Consider the following 18,085-nt stretch of genomic DNA (forward strand, 5'->3'; position numbering starts at 1 on the left):
GTATGTCTCTGAAATAAGTAAGGTTTTTGTGATCAGTTTGTACCATTATGGGGAAAGGGGATCTGAGGAGATAATGTCTCCAGGCTTTCAAAGCCTGGACGATTGCGAGAAGTTCTCGATCGTAGATCTGATAATTTCGTTCAGCAGGGTTAGATGATTGAGATAAGAATGAACATGGGAGCCAGTCCCCATTGTCATTCTTCTGAAGAAGTACTGCGCCAGTAGCATATAGGGAGGCATCAGTGGCAATTGCGAAAGGGGAGTTTTTATCGGGAATCTGTAAGATCAGGGAGGAAGTAAAGATATGCTTCAGCTTATTAAAAGCTTCCTCGCGTTCATAGGTCCAAGAGAATTCTTTGTCTTTCTTGGTTAGGTTGATCAAGGGTCTGGCAATTGAAGAGTAGTCAGCAATAAACCGTCAGTAAAAGTTAGTGAATCCGAGGAATGATTGGACTTCCTTCACTTTCATGGGAGTCTTCCATTCGGATATACCCTTTAATTTGGCTGGGTCCATGGCAATAGAACCGGGTTTAATGATCATACCAAGATATTTGATGTCGGTCACATTGAAGGTGCATTTTTTGGGTTTAAGGTGGAGGAGGTTGTCTTGGAGTCATTGGAGTACTTTGTGAGTTTGAATACAGTGAGTTTCGTCGTCTTTGGAAAAGATGAGTATGTCATCCATATATATAATAATCCATCCTTCCTGGATCATGTCTCTGAACAAATCATTCATCATAGACTGGAAGGTGGCAGGCGAATTACACATGCCAAAAAACATTACTGTTGGTTTGAAAAGTCCTCTAGAAGTGGCAAAGGCTGCCTTCCATTGGTCAGATTTTCTCATACATACGTTATTATATCCCCATCGAATGTCCATCTTGGTGAAGATTTTAGTGTCCTTTAGCTTATCTATAAGATCAGAGATTAGCGGTAAAGGGTAATTATTCTTAACCGTGTGTTCGTTCATATAGCAGTAGTCCTGGCAGGGTCGGAGGGAACCGTCTTTCTTTCCGACGAAGAAGAATGGGGAGGATTGAGGGGATTCAGAAGGGACGATTGTCCCTTTGGCTAGATGTTTGTCAATGAAATCATTCATGGCCTTGTCTTCTTTGGCGTTAAGCAGATAGATCTTGCATTTCCACAGTTTGAAGGATTCCTTGAGATCAATCTTGTGGTCATATTTGCATTCTGGGGGAAGAGTACTGTTGGCTACATCACCAAATACATCTTTATATTGTCAGAATTCCTTGGGAATGAGTTCTTCAAAAGTTTTCTTTGGTTTGGTGGCGTCCTGGGCGAGTGTCTGGGAGATATTGTCAGTTTTCCGGATATAGGTATAAAAATTGTCGTCATCGTTGATGGGATCTAAAAGATGTGGGAGAGTTTTGTTAGCAGGGTCCCACTCGTCTTCAAGTACTTCTAGAGCATCGTAAAAGATGTCTTCATTATCTTCGACTTCTTCAATAGTTGCTTTTTTCAGGGTACACTCCCTTAGGTGGACTTCTTGATTTGTCCAATCAATATCTGGGTTTTCCTTCTTTAGCCAAGTCATTCCTAGGATAGCATCTTCTCCTCCTAGAGAGGTTACAAAGAATCGCTTCCACATGGGGATATCTTTGATCAGAAAGGAAAGTTCACAGTACTGTGTTATTCTTCCAGCTTTGTTTAATGTGCCATCTACATTTCACACAGGTATTGGGGTTTCGAGTTTGTGCGTGTGAATGTTCTCTTTGAGGATAAATTTCTTGTCAATAAATTTGCCTTCTGCACCGCAATCAATTAGAGCAGCAGTGTTAAGGTCGTACTCAAAGGGTAACTGGATCTGAAGGGCTTCAGCCTCAGCTCATATGCTGTGCCCCTTACCCGAGTATTGCCCCTTATTTCAGGAAGGCAAGCCTAGCACGTCCAGAAGGTCGGACAAGTAGCGTAACGGATCCAGATGACTTCCGGATGAGGGATAAGTATCGTATGGCTAATCTGGACGAGTCCAGACTAGAAACTAACGGTAGTGGACTGTCGGGGACAGAGGCGGATATGGATAGACTATAGGAATCAATCCTAAGTCTCGGAGGGTGATGAGAGTAGAGGTACTCAAGTCCAGAGGACAGGAATGAGCAGAACTAAGATGATATTCAAACTGCCATACTACAGAAAGTTACAGGAGGTTATATACTATAGGTATCTAATGGAATGATCAATCAGCAGAGTCTGAGGCTATGTACGAAGCATGTGGATAGTCTATTGGTAAGTAGAAACGGATCACAAATCATGAAATGGAAATGAAACATAGGTAGCGGATAAGGGAGCAGGACGGATATACAGATAACCAAAATACCGGAGTTAGGGGGTTACCGAAAAGAGACGAGCACTGGTTGTGGATTTGGATGAATTGTGGACCGGACTGGATGAGTGGACAGATTGAATGACAAGATGTTGGAGGGGGATAAGATGTGGATAGCATTGGAGATAAGATGTGGATCTGAGATAAGGGTCGGATCTGAGATCCAGATATGCGGATATGACAAGCGGCTATGGTGGTTTTTTCAGTCTTCCTAGATCTAATGGTTAGTGGTAAATGGATAGAGTTAGCGTCTCCAATAGATTGTACTAAAAGTCCGATTCTGGGAGTTTCTGACACTGTGGCAGGCTCCCCTAAGCAAAATCCTCTTCATCTTTGCTTTCTTCTTTCTTAACCAGCTTCTTACCGGCTTTCTTCACCTGGCATGTTGTAAATGCTTTCCATTCTTGGAATTCTTCATAATCGTCGTCAGATGACTCCTTGATTACCTTTCTAGTATTGGTCGTAACTGTAGGGTGGTTCAGGCAATCTGTGGCTAAGCCTTTCTTGCCACATAAGAAGCAAAGGCCACCCTTGCACCTACACTCCCGTTCTTGAGGAGTTAAGTAAGTCTTCCTCGTCTTCTTCTCAGCATCTTCATCGTCTATATCCATGGCGTATGGGTCCTCCACCTTGGTATAGGATGGAGGTGCTATTAAGGTCCTTCGTACCTCAACGTCTAAGGCTTTCTCTAGCCAGGATTCGATGGTGATGGGAATTGTTTTGAAGGTGTATATAGCAGAGACTATCTCACACTTAAGGCCATTCCTGAAGAACATAATCTTCGTGTTTTCTTCAGTGATACCAGTATCGGCAAGGATGGTTCAGAATAATGATGCATAAGTGGCTATGCTACTGGTCTGTCGAAGGGAAGAGATGTGACGAATCGCAGTCTGTTCAACATTCTTTGGGAAAAAGATAGCTTTAAATTGCTCAGCAAAGCTTTCCCAGGTTCCATAAGTCTTGGCTGTGATGGCAGCCTTCAGTTGGCCTTTGGCCCATTTAGTGGCTTCACCTTTGGTCATAAGGCTAAGCGCAAAGATTACTTTCTTCTTGTTGTTATCGTATAGTTTGTCGTTCATGTCTAGGTATGCTTTGACTTGAAGTGTCTATCCCTGAGCAAGGCAGGTGTCACCATTGAAGGGTGCAGGGATCTTGCCAATTTCTTCAGTCATGGTGTTCTGTTCTGGGCACAAGTTCTAGGGAACCACACAATAGTGAAGTAACTTGACCTTTTGTTATGCTCGGCGTTCATGAGAACAACTAGACAGAAACAAATGATCTAAAGCATGAACCTATTCACAAGTCATGCAAGTTAAGCAGTATATTGCAGGCCCTGGTCTGTATAGGTCAAGTTAAGGAATACAAACATAAGAGATAGAATATATAAAGGGATTAAAGCGGAGCTTTAATAAATGAATCGGAGATGAAAAGTAAATAGCAAATCAGAAAAGAAGAAGAGGAATCATACAATATAATGTTATGGAATGTCTGAGAATGATTAGTAATCATGAATAAGTGAAGATGTGAAAAAGAAAAGAGACTTGTAACAGACTCCAGAGACTCACCATGTGCAGCTCTGTGCTAGTCTCCAGTATCTGACTGCCTATTGCTACAGCTCGTGTGTCTTCTGTTCCAACACCTCCAACACTTCGATGTTACAGATTTAGCAACAGCCGCTGGAGTGTCCGCTGTATATAATGAGCAACGAGCACAATAGGAACGTAATCAACCCTTGATCCGGCCTGTTGAACGTGAATGACCTTGTAAGGTGATCGAGTGGGCACGACAGCTTACTTCCTGAATAATTGTGCGTTCTGAGGTCCCCTTGAGCGAATCGTTCGACCGCCCCTAGGGAAAAGATATCAATGAACGCAGAGGATGCGCTTTGGGAGGATGCTGATCTTTTTCTGAACAACTTGATTCCTCGTTCCGTGACGTATACGGTCTAATTAGAACAATGTTTGATAATGCCGTTGGATTCGGTCGGAGATGAGAAACATGTCGATTTTGCTGTGCGATAGAAAGGAACTGAATGATATCGGCCACAAGGCCCGCCACAATCGATGTCGAGGTATCTGGAAAGGACAGGTTACGTCACTGATTTGTATTGTGTTCTAGAAACTGAACCTGTATCGCGCGGGAATTATGCCACACAATGAAGGTTAGGCCCCTCAGATATTAAGAGCTGTAGTCAGTGAGTGAACAATGAAAGACCGTTAATCGCTCCGAGCGGTGCTGAAGCAGCTGTGATACATGTGATAGGGTTACTTATCAACTTTCCGCGGCTGTTTTCGTTCGGGTGTTCTGGATGTACATATGATCACTGTACTTGTTATATGCAGAGATAAGGAGTCGGGTTCTTGAGCATCGCTAGTGCAAAAATAGTAGACAGTGCTCGACGTACAGCAGAATTGTCGTTTGCATAGGACCTGCTGTTCGCATGCCACAGATACAGACAGGAACGTCTATTACTTTGATAAGCCTGACCCTGAATTCGTTTGACCAAAGTCGGAGGCGAACGAGTATATGGCACTGCCCCGTATCATGGTCTAGGTAAAATAGTGCCCGCGCGGATAAAATAGATACTCCCACTCGTCAATCCTGAAGTGCCCGCTCCGAAGCAACTGAAAGGTTAGTAGCTGGCTGGCCTCCAAGAAGACTAAGCGTGATTCAGCAGAGTCTGGAACTCTTACTCTCCAAAATCCATGCGACTCAACGGGTCCGAGTCGAACAGGCCAGGTGCAAGTCCTCCAGGCGGACTACCGTATAGTAGGGCCTCGATCAGGGCGATATCGTTTTGTACCATATCATAAAGACGGGCAGCACATTCCTCAAGAGCCTGGCCCCGAACAGCCTAGCCTGCCTGGAGCCCGGACCAAACAATTTGAATTCGAGGGTAGTTTCGGGAGTCAACGATATTCTTGCTGCTTGACAGCGGGTAGAAGCGTCCCCGGAGTATAGGCTGCGAAAGTTTTAGTAAAGGACTCCAAGACTTTACATGGAGCGAGCTGTTGGAGCTCATTGTGTCTCAGCATAGCCACGTGGTCAGTTTCCTCCCAGCCTCTCATTCCCAAGCCACATCTTTCTGGGGCCATCTGCATATGGCGGTGAATATATTTCTCATCATCCGTCTGTTTCACACTAGTACTGATTTCCGACTCTCTTCAGAACCATGACAGTCCATTTAAAGCTGTTTTAAATGCCTATTGTCGGCTCCCACACGACGAGCTCGTACTTTTCCTCAAAGTCCGCAACCTGCCAACGTCGGGCGTGGACACAGAGCTCGCATCGAGATTAGCCCAGCATGATTTCCACACCTATCATTTTCCGACGATTTCTAGTGATGCGCCAATGTCTCTCATGGACAAAGGGAAAGACACAACGACCACAGAGCGTCCTGTAGATCTACCCGTCGAAGTTCTGGCAGATATCTTTGATCATCTTGGTGATTGGGAGCTCTCTCGGGCCTTGGGCGTTCCTACTTCCTTGTCTCCTCCTAGCGAATGGAACAACCCTGCACCCATCGACCTCGCCATGCTCACAGGCTGCATCCCCGTCATCCGTGCAGCAGACCCTGCAGCTAATCCTCCTTCAAGCCACAGTGCCATCGCGTCTGTGCGATTTGGTTACGTCAATGTGTTGGAATTCTTCGTTACGCAATATCGCCCCGTATTTTTGTCCATCTTCAAAGACGATCTGATCCCTTTCCACGCATCTAAGCACGGTCGCACAGACGTGCTGTCGTGGTGGAAGCATGGCTTCGAGCAACACTCGGATTTAGTACATCCTCCAAAACCTGGGTCTATTGCTCGTGCCATTGACAGAGCCTCTCGTAGTGGCCAAGTGGAGTCTCTGGACTGGTGGGTGACTTCTGGGCTCCCACTGGACTACACAGAAGCTGCCCTTGAAGGCGCTAGCGCGAAAGATCGTATTGATGTCCTGGAATGGTGGAAGTACCAGCATCTCGCCAATAATCTGCCTCTGAAAGTCGGGCGTGTCATGGAGTTAGCGAGTCAGGCGGGGAATGTGGATGTACTCAAGTGGTGGGCGACGTCACAGCTGGAGTATACGTATGACCGTCATGTCATGCACCATGCCAGCTGTGTGGGGAAGGTGGAAGTCCTGCAGTGGTGGCTTGGAAGCGGGCTACAGACCATTTTTGACCAGGATGTGCTAACCGGCGCAACACGGCATAACCGAAGCGAAGTGCTGGAATGGTGGGATAAAAGTGGGTTACCGATTCAATATCGTATGTGCGACATCGAAGAAGCACTTGAGGACGCGATTGGCGGTGGAGACAAAGCAAGGAGGTGGTGGAAGAATAAAGGTGTGGATTTTAATGCAAACGATAAGGAATGGATGAAGCTGCAAAATCTGAACTAGCTGGCATTTTTCTGGAGTCATTCACGATACTGTAGCATTGATGCACATTGCACTGGCAAGCCATACCACACTTACGACCTTACTTTGACTCTGACATCCTGGTTTCTCTTTGTATGTGTTTAGTCTGTCGTTTCGGATTCGTTCCGTGGGTCTAGCTCCAGTTGTGCGAACACACAAGGCTAACCGCAAATCATAAATTATGCGCGCCGCAGACACTGATAACCACAGTAGAACTAACGACACGTCGGCTTGGTATGCCTCTTCCCAGCGTTGTCACTGGGCATGTAAATGCCTAAATGCAGAACCATTAAGAACATGAATCTTGAAGCACCCCGGGTGGACATACCGTCCAAGAACTTTGTTCATCCGGAACATGTCGACCTTTTCAGTACCGAAGACAGCTCGCATGTTATCGTCGCACATGATCTCACGCCTGTTGGAGGGGTTTTGAAGTTCATGGCCACGAATATACTCCCATAGTCTCTTCACGACTTGGGGGCGCGAGAGCTTGTCCACGCCAACAACCACTGATAGAGATTCGCTGTAAAATGAAGAAAGGATGAGGATATCGCACGGTAATAAACGACGTAGAACAGGGGCATTTGAAGCACCTGAGGATATATTCCTTCGCGAAGCCTCCTCTTGCACCTCCGCTGCGTTTCTTCTTTGGCTTCTCCTCATCTTCACCCTCGTCCTCCGCATCAGAATCAACCAAGGCTGCGCTCTTCTTCGTCTTACGCTTCTTGGGCGTAGCAGATGCGCCGTTTGATGTGCCGCGCCGTGACCGGGAGTTGAGTTCTGATGCAAGCTTCCTGGCCAACTCGGCATCAGCCTCCTCGACGCTTTTCGCAGCGCCCTTCTTTTTCTTCGTTGGTGGTTTGACGTCATCCTCTTCCGATGCTTCTCCGTCTTGCTCCTCCGCATCATCATCTTGGTCGTCCTGCTCCTCCGTAGCCTCCCCTTGATCTTGTTCCGTTCCTCCTTCTATCTCTTCCTCGCGTTTCCTCTTCGATTCGTCTGTTTGCGCCTGCCGACTAACGCCCTCGTAGATACTCGAAATCATAGTGTCCACCTCTGTCCTCCGTTCCTTCAGTCCTCGAGCGGTAAGGCCCAACGCGGTGTCCTCCAGCAACTTCTGTCGAACTCCTTTCGCACTGATGGTGCTCAAATCAACACCCGGAGCAGTGAGGATGCGCATAATGGGGCCTTCGAGATCTTCCAGGTTGAAGTTCATAGTGGCAATGGTGCTGGGTGCCAGCTCAGGCGTCGTAAGGGTGAATCACTGCTCTAGGTTTGAAAGGGGGTCTAATCAGGAGACCGAGAAGCGTAAACTTGTAGTTGTGCTTGAGTTATACCCTGATTCCCAGGCTGACGTTTATCTCGAATCTCGACACCTCAACAACCCGCGGTGCTCGCACAACAAGGGGCTGACTAGCCAAATATCCATAAATAGGTGGCGGCAAGACTGGCCAAGTTTCAAATTGGACCTAATGACCCAAAGCTACGTTTTGATGTGCTGTCATGGCTATATACCTACAACCATAGAGAACGTGTGATGTGCTAATGCACGACGTTCCATTCCTGCCGGGCTGGATCGCCTGGTGGCGGAAACACCCCCAAATCTCTCTGACCCCCCTGGTCTTGCTGCTGTTCCTGTTCCTGCCCTCTAGTTCTACGCACAATACGTGTGCGGACGTAGATCAGGACTGCAACGAGAGCACAGAGAGCTACCAATAACATCGTCTCCATCAACTCGTCTACTTCTTCCTCCCGTTGGTGTCCACCACGAATAGCAGCTTCGAAATAGTCTTCAGGACCAAAATCGCTGTTCCGTTCGTTTTCCGCGTTCCTTCTCTCTTGTGCCCACTGTGATTGAGAATAAGAAAGTGTGTGACGAAATGATGGAGGAAATACTCACTTGGACTAGATCATCTTCCTCAGCAGCAGCTGCTGCACGGGCGGCTTCGCCCTGCCTTCGTCTGCGGAAATCTTCACTGGCTTTGCCTATATACCACTTCCCATCATCCTCAGACTCTTCGACGGTCTTGTCCTCCTTGTGGGAAGCAGGTTGAGGACCGCCATCTTCTTGAGAAGTGTCTTTGGAACCACTCTCTATTTCCCGGTTCAAGCGAGCCCTTTCTGCCACAGACACTGGAAATATATTAGCCGAGATTATGGACTATATAGCGAGATGTGCCGCACTTTTATCTGCATCATACTTCCACAAATTAAGCCCGTCCTTGCCACCCTGAAGAGTGTACCAGAAACTCCGAGCATACAACTTCACTAGGGAGAGCAGCACAGGCAGGTATGCCTCGTTATTCGTTTCAACCGCCATATCATAATGCCTCTTCGCAAGATGGAAATCCTGTTAAGAGTGTTCATGAACTTACAAGTAGCATTTGAGGGTCAAAATTCTCACCTGGGGTACGCCAATACCATTTTCATACATCCAGCCTAGATTCCACATCGCCAGCGCACTGAAATGCGTATCGGCAGCGCTCTGGTAATACTTGGCTGCCTTGTCCCATCTAAGCGCCTCGGGTTCATCGGGAACACCAAGACCATGGTAATAGTAGTCACCAACTTTGACTAGTGCATCAATATTTCGCTGGGCAGCAGAACGCGTCCACTGAGTGAGGGCGAGAAGAGCAGTATCATTGGATGCCTCGATAGGGGCAAACCGCGTGAGACGAAGCATGCTCCGGTCTGTAAATAGATCAGATTGCGAGGGCCTCGACTTTCATTTGGGCTGACCTTGGTCTAGAACGTAAGCCAGATTATTTTGTGCCATCTCAGACCCTCTCTCCGCCGCAACCCACCATTTAAGGATCGCAATTTCCTTACCACGCTCGGTGCCGCTATACCATGCAGCTTCGGCATCTGCCAGGAGGTCATCATCCCAGACTCCCCGCTCGGCAACAAGTTTGAAGAATGAAACCGCAGAAGCGCAGAAGCCTGCTGCGAAATCTTCATTTGCAATACGCATGTTTAGGGTGTGAATCTTCGCAAGGTAAAAGTGGGCTTCAAACGTTGAGCCAAAGCGCACTGCAGCTTCGAAGTATGTGATAGCGAGCTTGAATTCGCCGCGGTCTGTGTGTTGTTGAGCAAATACAGGCGTTTGTTTGAAGGAAATATAGGCTCACAATAGTTATACTTTCCAAGATTGACGTGAGCCTCTGCGAGTTCCTGACCTGCAGCCTTAGTGATGTGCACGAGGGCTGTCTTCATATCCTGGCGTCCAGGCACTAGCCCGTCTCTCCACATGATACCCAATAGATTATAGCATTCTCTGTCCTCAAATTCGGCCCCTCGTTCAAACCACATCATGGCCATCGCGTAGTCTTGTTTCACGCCCTCGCCCCGGAGATACATCCGCCCGAGATATGCCGCGCTCTTTGGTGCGTATCCAGCCTGCTTGATGTTTTCAGCCTTGTAACCAGATGCATTGTGCTGTAAGGGATTCGGAGGGTCGCGAGGCCAGACCTGCCGTGCGATCTGGAGAAAGTAAAACTGAGCTTGATGGAAATCCTGGGGGACGCGCCCAACCCCCTCCGAGCCAGAACCGATACCACCCGCAGAGGAGTAAATGCTACCTTGGTAGTAGATCTTCCCCAACTTGTACGCAAAGTCTGTTTCTCCTCTGTCAGCATTGAACTAAACTCACATAAGTAGAAAAAATGACATCGTAGATGAAAAAACGCACGATGTAGTACTCGAGAACGTCGTCCCACGTCTCTCCAGCAGTCTGTGCTAGGCCAGCCTTAACAGCGGGCTTAACAACATTTATCCCGGTGGATGCAACACTGGCGCCCGGCCCGAACACGCCCCCATCTAGATCAGATAGCCGTGTTGCAGTCTGCGGCAGGGTCTGGCCACCAGGGGGACCAGACAGGAACATTGACATCGCTAGGATGCTTGGTAAGAACTTCGGAAACTCAGAAACTATCGTTCATTCACCTTCATCTGCAGCCGCCTCGTACCATTCGACTGCACGTCCACAGTCTTCAATTGTGCCGATACCGCTCCAGTACCGATACCCCAGAGCCATCTGTGCACCTTTGTGACCACCCTGAGCAGCAAATGTGTAATATAATAATGCTTGGGCTTGGTCAATGGGAACGACATCTGCGTAACCTGTTGCATGGAAGAAGGCAAGAAGAGCCTGCGAGGAAGCATTGCCTGTCAGTGCGGCGTGGTGCAAGAGTGAATCAAATGCAAGTTTAGGGTCGGACGGAAAATGGGAGCTCGGAGGGAACTAAACACATAAGTTAGCACGTTGAGTTTTGGAACACGTGGAAGCGAGGCCTACGAGAGATATATACCCAAGCGTAAAAAGCGCATCCAGATTCCCTAGCTCAGCAGAATGTTGCAGTAGATCCACCACCTTTATTGCCTTTCCGCGCATCTCCTCGTCCCTTCTCCTCGCAGCACTTCCACTAGGTCCACCGAACAGACGGAAAAGAAAGAATTGTTGACGAAGTTTCAGTGCTATACGAAGTGCACCTCCTAGAGGACCTTGGCCTTGTGGATTGGGAAGGAGCGCAGAGAGAAGAGAAGGTGTTGTAGTAGTTGGTTGGGAGAATACGTTGTGAGTATGCGACGGCGGATGTGCGGTGAGGTTAGAAAGTGTGAATAAAGCAGACTTGTATGCTCTTGTCGCTGCGTGATACGTGTTAGATTCCTGAAGCACTGAAGAAGACCCTACTCACCCTCTGCACCGTGGTCGAACACTGGTTCCGAATATACGGTAGCCTATACAAGAATGAGCACCGTCCAAACACGCGGATATCCTGAATCTGCCTGCATACGTCATTTGGAACTTGGGCATTTTGTTGCACAACAGGCTCCAATTCTAACTGGGCCTTCTCTATACTATCCTAAAGAGCACATTAGTATTCACGACCGTGCAACTATCACAACAGTACTCACGGTTTGAAGTTGGGCTGAGGCAGAAAACGTAGCGAGCGCCACCAAGCCAAAGGCTAACCACGTTGCCCGCCTTGAACTTGCGTTTTTTCGAGGACTCATGGCTTCATGAATGGTTGTAGCTTAGAAATCCTAGAGCCGTTAGTAATGGTCACTTTGTCGAACAAACTACTGCCTACTGGTACAAGTTACGCATTCTCCCAGCGGAACGCCACTTTCGGAAATGCCACGTTTGCAAGCTATTGTACCTTATCTGATAAGATAGCTCGGCATTTGGGTTCAGTACAGGATCAATAATGCCGATCGACTAGCTCAGGCTGTATACGACGAAGAAGCAGACTCATTCCGCGTCAATAGTAAATACGGACTAGCTGTATACAACCGAAGCATAGCCTCATTCTATTTCCACTTTAACATCGTCCATCTTCATTGAAGACTGCGACGCCAACCAGGGATGAGAATACACAGGGCTGGACAGAATTTTGGCAAACAGACGGCGACCATGAGCATTGAGCATGTCTCTGGATTAAAGACACGAAGCACCCCCAAAAAATTTCATCTGTCGGACAAATGCAACACCACGGTGGCGGCCAACAGCATCTCGTCCTTGTCACAGAAGAAGTTCTTTTCCATAGTAGTAAAAGGTTTTCGCTCATAGAGCTAACCCGCGGCTCAAACAATAGCAAGGAAGCACCATTAAACCTGCCAGGTTGGCGTGAGCATCGCAGTGTGCAACAATCGGCTGTTCTTCATGTCCGAATGGCATCGAGTGACTGACAAATGACATACGCACATCGCCAGGGGTTATTGGCTATTTGTAGGCGCACTGCCAATGTCCAAAGTAGTGCAGAAGCTTGTCGCTTCGAGCCTGTACAGAGAATTATCACCGCACATGAGACGATACCTCGCTGAGTAAATGCCGTTAACATGTATTCAAAATAGGGATGAAGATCGAGTACTGAAATTTGATGCCAATACAGTCCGGAATTTTGTGACGTCTTGTGCAACGCAAAAGTCTGCAAGAGAATGTCTTTGAAGTGAGAAACAAGCTGCGATATTCGAAGCGGAAATAGGTCAGACATGCTCACGGCCCATACAAAAAAAAAATCGCACCTCCAGGACCGCGGCGCGCAGGCAGACGAGTGTCCCTGCTACGAGTACAAAAGGGGATATACTTTGGTCAATGTTTTGAATCATTCTCAGCAATTTAGTGCGCTGTAACTTCTACATCTGACCACTGGCGGTAGGTGGCTGCAATCGGACTTCGTGAGAAAACATGTGTTTGACAATCAAAGATATCAAATCGGCAGGCGCCAGAATGAGCGCCAATCGAAAGGCCTGGGCCACTGAACCCATCCCGCACCCGGTGAGTGGCAATAGATTTCCAAAGAATACCACTTACAAGCGACCCTACATGGAGCCAGGAAACTCCTGGAAGAAACGCTTCATTCGCCTAATGTTTGCCTAAGGAAGACTTCGCCCACAGCAAAATACTTGTACCGGCAATGTACCGAAGTTTTTTACCCGGTGCTTGTTATTTTACAAGACAATTGCCTTCGTACACCGCAAGGCCTCACAAAATGATGCCGTTTGCAGCTAAAAAAATTACGGTGTCTTCCTTGCTGTAGGTCCATCAGGATGGTGCTACCCTCATAACCGTATATGCGGAACCTAATACAACAACTGATGTATCACCACTCACAGTGCGACAGCTGAAGTCGAGAGCTAATTGTCTGAAATCCATCGCTCTTATCCTTTCTTATCTCCTTCCGCTCTAACACATGTGCAAGAGCAGTTCTAACATACCGCTTAGAACCGCACATATACATGAATCAGAACTTCCAAAGTCAGTGTACGAATTCGATAGACGATATAATTGGTCACTAGTATGTCACTAGATAGGCACATAGGGCCTGTGACATCGTTATTGGCATCGATTACCCTTACAATTATCACCAGCAACCCACAATCTAAGCAATACATGATAGTCAGCTGGACTGTGGGACACAGCGACAGGGACATGGAACACGCACAATCATAATGATGTTAGGATGGACACGAGGTGGTGGTAGCATGCCATACAAGCATGCAGAGAGAACAAGAGGTTGCACCAATCACGCAGGGGATCGATCATCCAGATAGAGGTTCTCGTGCCGTATGAAGACCGTCATCATAAGCCGCCGCTCGGAGCGTTCTGCTGCCTTTCGGGTGACCTTTCTTGGTGACGTCAGATATCGAACTAGCTGAGAAAATCAAGACTGCAGAGCAAAGAAGGAATAGACCCCGGTAATTCCCAACATAATTTACTTACTGTAATTAAATAAGTTAGCTAATGAAAATTGTAACATTTTAACGTTTATGGTTGAAACTTGACTAGATAGTCAGATTCAGGTTTGCGAGTAGCATGCTGCAAATGCAGGCTGGCCCACCAGTTCCCAACCTATGTCGCATAATGATCGCATACATCCAGCACTTACTCCACAATCTAATTCCTTCAAGTTCTGCTTTTCCAATCTTTTTGGGGCCATATCATTAACCCCCACTCTACTTACTCACTCAAAACCAATGTATGACTTCATCAAGACTTCATGGACATCATGTATTCTTTCTGGCATCCACAATGTTGCCCCTGCCCCCTCTGTTGGCCTGCTTCCATTATTTAATGTTTTGGCTTGGAGCTCCTGCCATGAGTCTGCGACATGGGTTGGCAAGCCCTCTTACATCTTTGGGACTTGAGCAGTGCCCCTGTTCCGACTTCCAATGGTGACAATGACAAATCTGTTGCTCACAATGATAATCTCTGTACTCATCTTGTAGGAAGGGAACCATTAGGGCAAGATCATTGACTTGGCCACTCTCTGTAGTATGGCACCTTCACATTTGTCAACAATCTCCACAGATTTCCGCCAAGTCAGCATTCTATAGCCATCTCTCCCCTACTCTGCTGCTGTGTACACACTATTGGCATTTCAGATGGCATAATGATAAGTATGTGGGTACCTGCTGACAAGCTAGAAGGCCATAATTCCTCCTTTAAAAAGTGGAGTGACATTGTTGTCTGCTGAGCCCTATCTATGGATCTCCCTGACTCTTCTCATGAGCTTGGTGATTTGGTCAAGTCACTTGCTTATTACACATCTGTCTTTGCCCACCAACCTGGAGGTTCACATTGTGACAGTGGTTTTGTGGATGAGCCAGATCATTTAGTCACTGTTGCTTTCGAGAAGTGCATCCATTACGATTTTAGTATTCACTTGCGATAACTTGGTTCTTCTAGTCAAAGTAGAACTGTGGCTGATGATCCTGTATGGTCTACTCATATACTACATGCACCACAGCCCAGTCGTCCCCCAATGTATCAGTGGTCTGGTGAGATAATCATGATTGTCAAAACACAAAGTTCTTACTTACTAATGCTGCTATCTAGGATCTACATACATGGGCTCTTACTCGCTGGCAAACCACACAATGGGAATGAGCATCCCTCAACCCTCTGCCCCTCCCATTCTCACGATGCAGGATGACTTGCTTGAAAATTTCCCTGATGTCTGCAATATTCCACCATCTCACCCTCCTCTGTGTAACCACAGTACTGTTCGTTTCAAGCTGTACCATAATGACCGTCCTCATAAGCACCATGGTTCTTTTCTTTGCCGGTGGGACAACAACGGATCCCTTTGTGGTGATGAGCTTCAGGCCACACCCAAGGATATTTTGCCCACCTGCACCAGGATCATAATAGTGGGATTGGCAACAAGGAAACCTACTGTTGCCTTTGGATCACAGCTCACGGTCGATGTGAGGAGCAGCTGAGGTTCCAGAGTTTCGGGTGTCATGTGATTAAGCATACTGGCATCAGAATCAGATGTTCTCTCTGTGGTACAATGATGCCAGCTCGGAATGACCTTGCTATTAGGCATCGCCATCATCACCCAGATTGCTCTCAAGCAGACTTTGTCATCATACAGGTTGCAATACCAAAACACCTTTCTGACAATGACCACCACTCTTTTGTGATGTTTCAAATGGTTTGTTGCATGCTATGTGATATGTGAGTATCCAGCATTCGGGAAGCCATCAACTACACAGTGCATTCGGTTTACTGGTCATGATGCTGTATCGATACTATTGCTTATTTTATTGTTCATCCTATCTCTTGGGCCACCACCTCCTATATACATGCAACATATACATCTCGTGGCCTCTACACCCCACCATGCTTGAACCATTGACAAATATTTCGGTACCAGTTGGGTCATTGCCCTTCACAATCAATTTAGTCTTTGTAACTTGCTTTTACCATTTTACTTCTTCATGGACTCACAGATTTAACACATCGTGCATAGGCCATGAGCCTTTTATATCTTACTCACCTTATCATTCATCGCTTCAACCTCAGCCTTTCCAAGTCGTCCTTTAGCTTTATTGATTACCCTCCACTTGCACATTCTGCATTCGTTTTTTCAACATTCCTCTTTCACTCCCATCCTGTAACGTCTATCAAACTCTACCACAAACCTTGTGAGCTACTAACTTTCGCTTTCATGGAGCTGGCTAAGTTATCTTGCAGTGGAAGCCAACCTAAGGTGAATGGGACCGGAATGAGATGTGTACCCAGACACAGTGACAGGGTTTCAGATATGGGCTGCCACATGATGACATGCTTATAGTGCTTAGTACTGAGGTGAGTTGCTCAACAAATGGGCTTAGCAAGTTCTCAGAATGCCTCAGTCTGTAAACAGACTAGCCATGCTCTTCAAATTTGTTCAAAGTCAACAGGGACGAACTTCACTAGAAGTCATATCATGAAGCACAACCTTGGAGGCACAATGTCTTTCAGAGATGAAAGGTGCATACATTCCGAAGGTTCTTTGTATCAATTTACGGGACTCAACAGTAACATACTCATACTATTCGATGATCACCTACCCTGCCTTTTGAGAAGTACATCTGCTTTCCATTTCTTAGCATTCACTGGCAATAACTTGGCTCTTCTAGTCGAAATGGAACTGTTGCTGATGGTCCTACATGACCTGCTCTCATGCACCACAGCCCAGTGGTCTGGTGAGAATATTCATCACAGTTAAAACACCCTTCTTACTTGATTGTGCTTTCATCTAGGATTCACATACATAGGCTCTTCCTTGCGAGTGACCAACTGGACAATGGGGATAAGTGTCTCTTGACCCTCTGCCCCTTCCCATTCTCACAATGCAGGACAACTTCCTTGCAAGTTTCTGCGACGTCTCTGATAACCCACAACTCCACCACCATCCATAACCACAGCACTAATTGCTCAATCTGTACCATATAGACTGACCCCACAAGAATCATAGCACCTATACTTGTCAATGGGACAATGAAGGAATTCTTTGCAGACTTCACCTGTGTGAATGGCATGGAATAGACAAGGACCCCTGCCACTGCCTATGCGTTACACATCGCCATGGCCACTATGAAAAGAAGCCGAAGATCCACAGTTTTGGGTGCCATATTATTACCCACATCAGTGTCAGATTCAAGTGTCACATCAGTGGTATAACAACGATGGCCTGGAATGACCTCACCGCCAGGCATCATCAGCAGTACCCAGATTACTCTCAAGCTGATTTCATGATTATCTCAGATCACGATAGTGAATTGTTTTTTTCCAACAATGGTCACCATGAATACATGAGTTGTATGTGCCTTAGCAGTCATGATGCTCCCATCATTCATAGGGCTTCATTCTTCATTCATTCGAACTTCTGGTTTCTAGATCGTTTGTGCAGTGCTTATCTATGGACATATTCTGTTTCAGCTCATTAACCATGTACACAGTGAGTTCGCTTAGCTGTGTATGATACTGTTATGTCCATACCATATTCATCATTGACTCTACCCTATCTTACCTCAGACCACCCTGAGAGATTAAATATTGAGCAACAGAAGTCAAATGGGGTGGGGTATATGCAGACAGATGTGTAAGTTCATCAAAGAGTCACCGTAAATCTGAACCGAGACATTCCAAGTGTCATATATCACATGTCTCATTTCTTGTGTTCTGTGATCCACCCATGCTGTACCTGCAGAGCAACTGGACATCCTTTCTGAAGTCGGGAGTGACCATCATCCTTATTTCAGCTTTTAAGATCAGCAATGTGATGCCACTTGGGCTGGCTAGCTTTACAGGCGATCTGTCGGTACTGTATGAGCAAATGGGCGATGTCATTGATTAGGCGCCTGTGATGTATATCTGCATGAGATTTGATACATTCTCCTACTTCACCATTATAGTAGATATCCCAGGAATGAACTTGAGTAATTCATACTTTTGCTTGGGTTACTCATGTGGAGGATAGAGCGATCAGGTAATCGTGCTGCCTACCTAAAGGCAATGGCATCTACAAGTGCCTGCTCATTCAATTCCATCATCAGGTAACTTTTGTT

At 46.7% G+C, this 18,085-nt stretch overlaps 5 protein-coding genes across 5 annotated transcripts; 2 read left to right on the forward strand and 3 right to left on the reverse strand.

Moving 5' to 3' along the window:
- Positions 1–5,445: 5,445 nt before the first annotated feature.
- On the forward strand, positions 5,446–6,727 carry BJ212DRAFT_1479762 (uncharacterized protein; the record flags this gene model as incomplete). Its single annotated transcript, XM_041339949.1, has 2 exons — positions 5,446–5,451; positions 5,513–6,727. The coding sequence occupies 2 exons, from the start codon at positions 5,446–5,448 to the stop codon at positions 6,725–6,727; spliced, it is 1,221 nt and encodes a 406-aa protein (XP_041193998.1).
- Positions 6,728–6,863: 136 nt separating this feature from the next.
- On the reverse strand, positions 6,864–8,166 carry BJ212DRAFT_115322 (uncharacterized protein). Its single transcript, XM_041329024.1, has 3 exons — positions 7,339–8,166; positions 7,074–7,268; positions 6,864–7,019 (listed from the first exon to the last, which is right to left on the reverse strand). The coding sequence occupies exons 1-3, from the start codon at positions 7,959–7,961 to the stop codon at positions 7,001–7,003; spliced, it is 837 nt and encodes a 278-aa protein (XP_041193999.1). The 5' UTR covers positions 7,962–8,166; the 3' UTR covers positions 6,864–7,000.
- On the reverse strand, positions 8,161–11,884 carry BJ212DRAFT_1347769 (uncharacterized protein). Its single transcript, XM_041335384.1, has 12 exons — positions 11,660–11,884; positions 11,539–11,607; positions 11,440–11,482; positions 11,040–11,389; positions 10,688–10,985; positions 10,434–10,636; positions 9,874–10,384; positions 9,485–9,820; positions 9,150–9,436; positions 8,930–9,095; positions 8,646–8,878; positions 8,161–8,593 (listed from the first exon to the last, which is right to left on the reverse strand). The coding sequence occupies exons 1-12, from the start codon at positions 11,756–11,758 to the stop codon at positions 8,288–8,290; spliced, it is 2,901 nt and encodes a 966-aa protein (XP_041194000.1). The 5' UTR covers positions 11,759–11,884; the 3' UTR covers positions 8,161–8,287.
- Positions 11,885–12,943, reverse strand: BJ212DRAFT_1347772 (uncharacterized protein). The gene is made up of 4 exons (XM_041335385.1): positions 12,770–12,943; positions 12,450–12,705; positions 12,200–12,358; positions 11,885–12,126 (listed from the first exon to the last, which is right to left on the reverse strand). Exons 1-3 carry the CDS (start codon positions 12,851–12,853, stop codon positions 12,309–12,311), a joined length of 390 nt encoding a protein of 129 aa, XP_041194001.1. The 5' UTR covers positions 12,854–12,943; the 3' UTR covers positions 11,885–12,126; positions 12,200–12,308.
- Positions 12,944–17,203: 4,260 nt separating this feature from the next.
- Positions 17,204–17,874, forward strand: BJ212DRAFT_1298821 (uncharacterized protein; the record flags this gene model as incomplete). Its single annotated transcript, XM_041332754.1, has 4 exons — positions 17,204–17,336; positions 17,428–17,475; positions 17,553–17,619; positions 17,820–17,874. 4 exons carry the CDS (start codon positions 17,204–17,206, stop codon positions 17,872–17,874), a joined length of 303 nt encoding a protein of 100 aa, XP_041194002.1.
- Between the last annotated feature and the right edge of the window lie 211 nt (positions 17,875–18,085).

Source organism: Suillus subaureus (genome assembly GCF_016647635.1).
Source record: "Suillus subaureus strain MN1 chromosome Unknown BJ212scaffold_12, whole genome shotgun sequence".
NCBI classification, from domain to species: domain Eukaryota; kingdom Fungi; phylum Basidiomycota; class Agaricomycetes; order Boletales; family Suillaceae; genus Suillus; species Suillus subaureus.